The sequence below is a fragment of the Phalaenopsis equestris genome, unplaced genomic scaffold (assembly GCF_001263595.1).
Source record: "Phalaenopsis equestris unplaced genomic scaffold, ASM126359v1 Scaffold000060, whole genome shotgun sequence".
Taxonomy (NCBI): Eukaryota; Viridiplantae; Streptophyta; class Magnoliopsida; order Asparagales; family Orchidaceae; genus Phalaenopsis; species Phalaenopsis equestris.
The window spans coordinates 83,591-93,931 of NW_018164502.1; the positions used below are offsets into that span (position 1 = coordinate 83,591).

At 36.9% G+C, this 10,341-nt stretch overlaps 1 protein-coding gene across 2 annotated transcripts in view; it reads right to left on the reverse strand.

Annotated features, from left to right (window-relative positions):
- Nucleotides 1–686: 686 nt before the first annotated feature.
- LOC110019489 overlaps nucleotides 687–10,341 on the reverse strand; it is a gene marked incomplete at its 5' end in the record, with an annotated part of 20,127 nt that continues 10,472 nt past the window's right edge. Inside the window, 4 exon segments of one of the 2 annotated variants that reach the window (XM_020717155.1) lie at nucleotides 687–1,084; nucleotides 2,013–2,095; nucleotides 2,174–2,280; nucleotides 2,364–2,412. In XM_020717155.1, the coding sequence (XP_020572814.1) occupies nucleotides 802–1,084; nucleotides 2,013–2,095; nucleotides 2,174–2,280; nucleotides 2,364–2,412 (522 nt within the window). 2 annotated transcript variants of the gene reach the window in all.

Below are 10,341 nucleotides of genomic sequence, written 5' to 3' on the forward strand. Positions count from 1 at the left end.
TAAAGGTTAATGATTTCCAGTGTGTTGTTATCTAGTGCTTCGGGCTAATGAGAGAGTAATGGAGAAGGTAAGATGTGGGAGTGTTTTGTTGTCATGTGGTGTTTCAAGTTGGGGCAATGGAGTGGTAGAAAATGAGAGCGAGGGGAAAACTAGGGAGTTCGATGTTGAGAAATGAAATAATAAAATTAAGAGAGAGAGAGAGAGAGAGAGAGAGAGAGAGAGAGAGAGAATAACAATTGACAAACTACATTGCCTGAAAAACATTAAATTCATGCTTTTTTACTATAACATATCATTAAGCATGCTAAACAAAGCATAAAAAAGCATATTACAAAGTTTTACAAATCTTGAGGAAATTCTTTTATGCACAAATTATATGCTTCATCTTTCACGCACACACACAAACACGCACGCACGCACGCACGCAATATACATACATACATACATAAACATATACATATAAATATTCAGATACAAAAAACTTATCTACAAATAGATAACTAAATCTTATGCTTGCATATATCAAGGAGTAAAGATCAAAACATGATTATGATCATGATCATGGGCATATATCAAGGAGTAAAGATCAAAACATGATCATGATCATGATCATTATTATGATGATGATGATGATGTCTCTTTTTTGTGTGTTGAGCTCATATTAGACTCGATAATAAATAAGCGGAACAAATAAAAAGTTACAATTAAAACAAAGATAAGCAAACTAATCCTCAAATCCTACCTAAACTCAAGAAAATACAAAAAAAATTAAATTAAATTAAAAAAAATTCCAATGTCAAGCTAATCCTCATCGGAACTATCATAAGCTATCCCTAATAAACTTTTAGCTGGATTCTCCATATTAGAATCCACACCTCCGATGGGTCTTGTTGTAGTGACTGATGAATCCTTCATAGGGCTCCTCTCAGTGCTGGTAGGAGATGAGACTAGAAGCGACTTTGACAGACCTCCAGTTGCGTTTGATGAAGAAGAGAGCTCAGCTGTGCCAGATGGCTCAGATGGGCTTGCTACTCTCGGCTTTTTTGGCTTCACTTCCACAATTTTCTTTAATAGATCTTGCTGCCTATAATTCCACATACAAAATAAGGGCAAGTAAATTTATGCTTCCTTTTTTTTAATTTTTTTTTGGGTGGTGGTAGAAAAAGAAGTTTGAATGAAAAAATCGATATATTCTTTTTCTAATTTTCTCAGAATTTATTTTGGAAAACAGAAATTTGAAAGAGCATGAAGAGATTGACTAGTGGATTCGTTTGTGTTAGCGTATGCTTTTCTGTTTTAATCATAATTTCTAGCGGCATTTACATACATACCACCCAATTCCCCAATTCTAATACATACCACCCAATTCTAATGTATTTACATATCTAACACCTAAGTTTTATTTTTATTTTTATTTTTACATTTATATCAACAAAAAATCTAACATGCCACATCAAAAATACCACTATTTCAACTTTTAAAAGATGAAATACACCTTCTCATGCATTGGTAATACAACATACATGTAAAACTGAAGTTTAGTAGTTAGATATGTGAATACATAGGAATTAAGTGATGTGTAAATCTTCTTAATTTCTATTACGCTTTCTCAAAAAATACTTTTTTAAATATAAAGTGAAAACAAACAAACAAATAACTACCTGATGTTAGCTGGTTTTCCTGCCAAAAAAGACTAAAAAATGTGTCATAAGATGTAACTTTTAAAAAAGAGGCATTTACATACACACATACCAAGGAGTCCCTATGCATTTACATATCTAACACTTACATATATACCACCCAAATCTTTCATATTGCTTAAGAAATACCACCATTTTAACTTACAAAAAGTGAAATACACCATTTCATGCATAGGGTAAGATGCTTGTAAAATTGAAGTTTGGGTGTTAGATATGTAAATTTCAAACTACGAAAGTCAAGTTGAACATAAAAACGGCCGACAGACTCCCATGCAAAACTAGAAACTTTAGTTATTAGTTATTACTTATTACCTGATACCGCTCTTTGGTTTTGGTTCAACTCGCAGCGGTAAAGGCAAAGATGGAGGAGTTGAATCTGCTAAACTAGCTGCTTTGTGAAAGAAAAAAAAATCAAAATTAGGAATGGAGAAAGAACGAACAAAACAAGGAGCAGTTTGGGTGCAAAAGCCTATCTTAAAAGCAGCAAATGCCCGTTTTTCTGTGCGACGCAATAAGCGCTCTGCATCTTCCTCAGCTTCCATTTGTTCCTTAAGGTAGAGTAAGTCATCACTGTCCAGAGCTGCAGAAGAAAATAGTGAAAATAACAAAATTGCTCAACTTAAAATAATTATAAATTTTGGAAAAAAAAAAAAAAGAAGGTACCCCCTCGCCCATGAAGATATCCTCCTCGTTCTCCGGCAACCTCCTGCATCTGACGGCATTAATTGCCCCAAAGAAGCCAAGATCCCTGCCGGGGCATGTTATCAGAAACACTAAATAACGGCTGTATGAGAACAATCATCTAGTTTATGAATAACACATGATTGAGAGAGAATATAATTTAAATCATATATTCATCTCCTGATGTCTATTATTATGAAGTGCTGCGTTGATATTGGAACTAGATTTTCATCATCATAGAAAGGGCCATTCAATTCCAAATTAAAAATATATCAGAAGTCTGTCCTCTGTCTTGAATACATGAGTAATCCTGGGATGGGAGTTAATAGAACCATAAAGGTAAAACGGTTTCAGGTATCTAATCAGGCAAATTTAGCTAGAGTTCATAAGAAAATTTAGCTAGATTTAGGTTTGACCCAAATTTTAAGATTTAGGTTTGGGTGTAGGGACACATTTGGTGGAGGTAGAAGGATTAGACTTTGAAATTTGGACGCGGAGGGGTATTGGATTGGTGAGAAAATACATGTTTTAAAAGGCTCTAATATCAAATTACGCTAATCTAAGTTTTCTATATGGAGTATAAGGATCAATAAAAGGATTGAGAGTAATTGTAAAAAAAAACAGAATGGAAAAACTAAAAAAACATAAGATTTGGATAGTAGAGGGTGGCTACCACTGTGCTCGTGGAAAACAGAGAAAATAAGGGAGGCTGATATTTATATAGAAGGGATATTAGCACCAAGGAAAATTCACCATCTATTCCTGATCAAGTTACAGGTATACCACTTGAAAAGAAAGAGGATAAAACACTCCAAATTGGAGAAATGCTTGAGAAAATTTACCAAAAATGATGAAGGAATTGTTTCAATTAATTTCATTTTTTAAAAGGGTCAATTTAGGGTGGCTGCAGTCGTTTGTAAAAACTACTCTAGAATTATTGTGGGGAGAGTAATTTTTCTTTTAAATTATTGTGTATTATATTTTTCTCTTCCTGAAAAGTAAAGCATCATCTTTCTTGTAGCTAGCAAACTCTAGAAGATTTAAATACAAAAAGTGGTTTCTTACTAATTTTCGTATAAATTTTCTAAATGTAGGAACAAAGCTATAGTTAAATAAGAGTGTGGTTGCTACTGAAAAGCAAAGTTATGAAAAGATTGTCCCGAAAAGATCCTAAATATACTATTTAGAATACAGTACTTCAACTCAAAGAGTAATGGTAACAAAGAAGTTAAAGTGGATAAAAATGAATCATCAATATTAAACAATATATAAACAAAATACATCGGACTTCAATCTTTTTGAGATTACTGATTATATCAAGTGTTAAGAAATGCTTGAAGTGAACGGTATAAGCATGCATGTAAAAAACATGAAATATAAATAACACAAAATAGCCTAAATTATACCACATGATGTAAAGATGATGTAGTTCTTATGCTACTAACATAGGTATAAACAATGAAGTAAAATAGTGAGCACTCTATTTATATGTACGTAAAATAGTTTATTTGTTAAAATTTTGAATTTATTCAAAATTTTAATTTATTTTGAAATTATTTATCTTTATTTCATTTAAAGAAAGTTTATATATGACATTTTCATCATCTCAAGTCTATCCCAAAGCGATCTTTCAATCTCCCATACAAATGTGAGCAGAGAGAACCACATCAGTCCCCTACAAAGATGAAGACTGGAGCCATTAATCCCGATGCAATGACTATTGCCTCCTATGAAAACCATACTCATTAATGTCCAAAGAAACCGCGAGTTGTCATCAAACCAAAACTGAGAGTAGTTATTCTCATGCATTTTCTTCCACTAATATACTTCGATTTATTGGCTGTTTAATGCTTAGTTTAACTTGAACTAATTCATTTGATTACTATTTACAAGCAATGATGTCGCTTTGAATTTGTTTGATTATTGTTTTTTATGTTATTCATTTTGTATGACTATCATCTTATTGTATGTTGCAATACAATATTTATTAGCAAGAATTTATTTATTATCATTTTATTTTAAGGAATAATAATCATGAATATAATATATTCAATACAAGGAAGAAGAGCAACGAGAGCAATAAATCTTTATCTCACTAAGTGGAGTGAATCTTTTTTCTCCATTATGTCCTATTGAGTGTCATAATCAATAGAAATAAGAAATTAAACGAAAAATCATATTATGTCAAACTTCTAAAAAAGCTCCTGGATAAAGATATTGTTTTCAGAGATGGAGAACGTTAATATATGTGTGAAATGAGTTGTTTTTTGCATAGATACAAACGGAGGAATTGATTTCCATATGCAAGCTTGACTGAGGGCTATAGAAATTTCAATTAAATGGTAGTTTTCCACAGCATGTGAAATACAAAATACAAGAAAATATGAGTAAGAAGTTAAATAATCATGACAGACAAATAATGACCTTTCAAATATAGGCCAGCCAAAAAATGGCCATATATTAAATCCTTCAATCCATAAAATCCAATCGCGCTTCAATATTTAAAGGTTAAGGTAAAAAGGCCAATGGATAACAACTTTATTCCAAACCAAAGAAAAAAGAGACAAAAGCAAATGGAAAAACAAGATAGAAGAAGAAGGTTGTGGCAAGGAAGGAGGAGGAAAAAATTGTAATGCAAGGATCCAATCAAAGTTGAGGAGCATGAAAGTTTTCCGGCAATTATAGAAACTATTTGATAACTTAATCCTTATAATAAAACCTCCAAAATGCTATGAGGCCTGAATCTCTTATTTGCAAAATAGGTATACTACTCACAAAATTGTTGAAAGATCATAGAAAGCACTGCTTTGGATATGATTGTAAACTAATGAATGACGATTGAACATCTTGATTTTGATTTCAAACTTTTTTTATTAATTATCCAAAGGAAGCGACATTTATAAAGTCAAATGATACTAGTTATTATATAGATTACCATAAAGATGACTGAAATTAATAAGTAAATATATCAAAGAGTTTGGAATACGCTGTGCTACGCCCATAACAGGCGTAACAGGACCGGTTCTCTTCTGGACCGGTCAAAAACCACACGCTCGCTGAACAGATAGCCAGTCCTCCAGAGAAAAGTCTGAGCGGCCAATTGAAAAAACCACACGCTCGCTGAACAGATAGCCAGTCCTTCTCCAGAGAAAAGTCTGAGCGGCCAATTGCCACAGCAGAAGAGATTAAGGTCCACTAGGGCTTAAATCACATGCTCAAAGAGGAGGAATCGAGGGAGTTTGAAAGAAAAGTGTGTCATGAAAGTTTTCAAATGTTGTAAGGGGGATTCTATCAAGAGGAGGAACCTAAGATTTTTTTTCTTTCCGCATGTTTTTGTTTGGTTTTCGTTTTCTTTCTTCTTGTAGTGTTCCTAGCAATGTCTAGCATGTGGGAGAGACAATCTACCTCTTGAAAAGTTGATCATCCTTGTATCTTGTTTGTTTTCGTTTCATTTTCGTAAGAGCAGCCCATATTGGTGTTTTTTTCCACATATTCATTGTCGTTTCGTCATGGTTTGTTCGTTGATTTTGGTCCTGAGGCGTATTAAATTGGAATCAAAGCATAGATCTTGGTGGGATGGCAGCAAAAAAAATAGATGCGCTGGAAGAAGAGGTAAGGTAAATCAGATTTGAAACAGTAAAGCGGTTCGCCGCCATGGGGACAGGTTTTCTTTCATTGAAAGTTGAATGGAGAATGAATTTGAGAGCATAAGAGAAATGCGGAAGATGATGAAAAAGCTCATGGAGATGTAATACAAAGTTGTACCGATCGCTCCAATTACAAACCATAACCAAGGGTTGATCAGAGACTTTTTGGCTAGGTCAAAAGAGAAGAGATCGAGCGAGAACACAATGAAGAAGACATCATCTACCTAAAAGAGCGCCTCCCTATGACTCCGTGGAGAGGAGTGGAGGGGCATGGGCCTTAAATTGGAGGAGGGATGGTATAAGGAATACGGAAGAGCACAATGGAGGAAGGAGGGATGGTATATGGAATACGGAAGAGCACAATAGAGGAAGGAGGGATTTGGGAGTAGGATGTGCCTATGACCGAAGGAAGGAGTTTCACCCTAGATACATGAAGGGAAACACTCGAGAAAAAAGAGGTTGGGGTGGAGATGCGAGGGTCAAAAAACTGAAAAAAGCCGATCTTCGAAGGGGATGATGCGCATGGGTGAGTGTATCAGGTGGAGCAGTACTTTGCAATCAATGGATTAACTGAGGAAGAGAAGCTCGTGGCAGCGGGAATATGCTTCGAGGGGAAAGATTTTGCTTGGTTTAAGTGGATGGAGGCCGGGTATCTGATGCAATCATGGGAGAAATTTAAGGATTGCTTGTTGGAGCGTATTCAAGTCATTCGGGAAGGAGACCTACATGAGCGATTCTATGGTTCGACTCATGAGGGAATGGTTATGTAATATCGAAAGAAGTTCGAGCTCTTGTCAGGGAGGTTGAGGGGTATTTCTGCAACAAAATTGAAAGAAAACTTCTTGAAAAATCTAAAGTCCGACAACCGAGCAGTCATCCAACCTTTTAGAGTGCATAGATTTAAAGAAATGGTGGAACTCGCCCAGATGATGAAGAATAAGAAACAGGTGAAGAAGACCAGCAATTGCGGCAACACCGAAGGATTCTACAATAGCACTTTGACAATCACGACACCGAGGACCCAGACGGTGTCATAACATAAATAGACGTCGAAGGAGAAGAATATAGGAACCCGACCAGGGAGTAATTTCAAGCACCTCACAGATGCAGAAGTGTTGAATAAAAAAATAAAAGAATTGTGTTACCGTTGTGATGAGAAATATGCTCCGGAACAACGTTACAAAGAACATGTCATTCAGATTCTTTTAGTTCAAGAAGAGGATACAAATAGTGAGAAATTAGAGGAGGCGATGGAGGACCAACTGTATTTGGATGTGGTAGAGGTGTCCCTCAATTCGGTAGTGAGATTTACTCTAAATCACAGCATGAAGGTAAATGGGCGGATCGGGGAACAACCAATTATGGTGTTGGTGGATAGCGGGGCCACACAAAACTTCATCTCAAATCAGGTTGTAGAGAAGCTAGGGTTAGAACTGGTGACTAGAGAGTTTCGACGTCATGATGGGGACAGAGAAGGTGGAGAAAAGTCGGGGAATTTGTAAGGGATTGGTTCTAACACTGTATAGCCTACAAGTAGAGGAAGACTTCCTTCCATTAGATTTGGGCATTACAGATTGATTTTGGGGATGAAGTAGTTGCGAATGCAAGAGAAGATGAAGGTGGATTGGAAGTCTCTGACGATGGAGTTTCAGGTGGAGGGTGGGAATGTGATGCTGAGAGTAGATGTTGATTTATGCAAAACTATGGTGTCACTCAAAACCAAGGTCAAGTCAATACGGGGAGTGAGCCTGAGCTACTTTGTGGAGTTGCAAAGCATTGAGAAGATTCAAGACTTAGAGTTGGCAAAGTTTCCTGAAGGGGTCCAACAGCTCCTACAACAGTTTGCGGATGTCCTCCAACAGCAAAGTGGGTTACCTCCCCCGAGGGAGCACAAGCACACTAATACCTTAAAAAAGGGTGTTTCCCCATCATCGTGAGACCATATAGGTACTCCCAGATTCAGAAAAATGAGATGGAGAAGTTGATCTAAGAGATACTCGATGTAAGGATTATCAGAACTAGTGTGAGCTATTTCTCTAGTCTTGTCCTGTTGGCGAAGAAAAAAGATAGTTGAAGATTCTGCATGGACAACCGGGCTTTGAACAAGGAGACGGTGTTGGGCAAATTTCTTATTCCTGTGATTGATGAGTTATTGGATGAGCTTTATGGAACAGTCATTTTCTTAAAAATTTATTTTAAGTCGGGTTACCATCAGATCAGAATGAATCCAACAGATATGCACAAGACACATTTAGGACATATGAAGAACATTATGAGTATTTAGTGATGTTGTTTGGCCTCAACAAAGCCTCGACAACATTTCAAACCCTCATGAATATGTTTTTTCAACATTATCTCAGAAAATTTGTCCTAGTTTTCATTGATTACATTCTGGTCTATAGCTGTACATAAACAAACATGTGGGGCATCTAAGGACAGTCTTGAAGACGTTAAGGGAACACCAGTTGTATGACAACTTGAAGAAACGTTCTTTTGCACAACTGCAAGTGGAGTATCTAGGACATGTGAAAACCAGAACAGAGGTGGCAGTTGATCAGTTCAAGATTGAGGCTATGGTTGATTGGCCCTTACCAAGGAATTTGAAGGAGTTGAGAGGATTTTTGGGTCTCACCGGCTACTAACAAAAGTTTGTGAGGGGACATGGCAAAATAGCATGAACACTGATGGGACAGTTGAAGAAATATAATTTCAAATGGGGGGATGCTACAATACATGCATTTAAACATCTGAAGAGGGCCATGACTAGAGTCCCGATAAAAGCACTTACAAATTTCAATAAACCATTTGTGGTGGAGAAAGATGCGACAAGGTACGAATTGGGAGCAGTGCTTGTGGAGGATCAACGGTCGATTGCCTACTTCAGCCATATTTTTAAGACCAGAGCGAGGCTAAAATCAATATATGAACGGAAATTGATGGCAATTATCTTGGTCATCAGAAGTGGCGGTCCAACCTGTTATGATGACATTTCTGGTTAGGACAAATCGAAAGAGTTTAAAATATCTTCTAGAGCAGCGGATGGTGACTGAGAAGCATCAGAGATGGTTACCGAAGCTACTTGGGTATGATTTTGAGATTCAGTACAGTCATGATTGGAGAACAGGGCAGTTGACGCACTGTCAATTAAAGGTAGAGGAACCCCAATTGGTGGTCTTATCAGTACCCTAGGACCTAGATTGGGAAGTCTTAAGGCAGGAAAGCGAAAGAGATGAAGAGCTGAAAAAAATAAGAGCCGAATTACTATACGATCCCTACAGTCATCCATGATATGCATTGAGGGGACAGCAGCGCTCCACAAGGAGTGATTCATGCTACCCAAGATGTCGAAGTATATTACCAGATTATTACAAGAGTTTCATGACAGTGCAAAAGGCTGAATTTTTCCCTCAGGTCCCCGTACGGTGCGCTACGTCCGCTATCCAAGCAAAAGACGTCATCTGGTCATGCGGGACATATATTTACGAGTGTTTTGTCGGTCAGGAGACCTGACGGTCTGCATGGTATGCTGACCAGTAAAATTTTGCCGCGTGGAAAATGTGGGACCCGCGGCCACGAAATTTTAAAAAAAAAAAATCGCTGAGGCCAACCCCGACCGATGTACGAGCTCGCGTCTATTCGAGTACCGCACATTTTAGAATGTCGAGAAAGACGATTCAAAAATACTCTCCGGTGGTTTTTCTTCTACGTTTTCACCGCTCGCTCTGCTAGGATTTCACATTTCCCTCGTTCGCTAGGTTGGAAGCCGTGAGACGATGGCGTTTGATGATCTGGAGTATGCGCCGGCCGAAAAAAGCTCAAGAACAGTATCAGAAGAGAGTGAGAAGACAGAGGTTGGGAAGAAACCGGGGTGTGAGCAGCCAATGAAGTCAAAGAAGCAGCGGAAAAAGGAGGCGAAGAGGATGAAGGAGGGCAAGGGGAAAACTTGTCCTGATATTTGTCATCGTTTTATTCTTAGGTTGTTTTTAGGTTACTAATTTGATTATTATTGAGTTATTCTTGAGTTACTCTGAAACGTAGTACTTATTGGCAGCTATTCTATGTTATTCATGTGTTATTTTTAAATTATTCCTAGGTTATTTATAAGTTAGGCGTATCTTACTCGTTGGTTAAACCTGGGTTATTTTTAGGTTATTTGTAGGTTATTTTTCATGTTATTCGTAGGTTATTCTTGGGTTATTTTAAGTTAACTCGTGGGTTATTTTTAGTTTATTCTCAGATTATTCCTGGGTTATTTTTAGTGTATTGTTTTGTTAATTTTGAAGTAATGCGTAGGTTATTTTTAAGTTATTTGC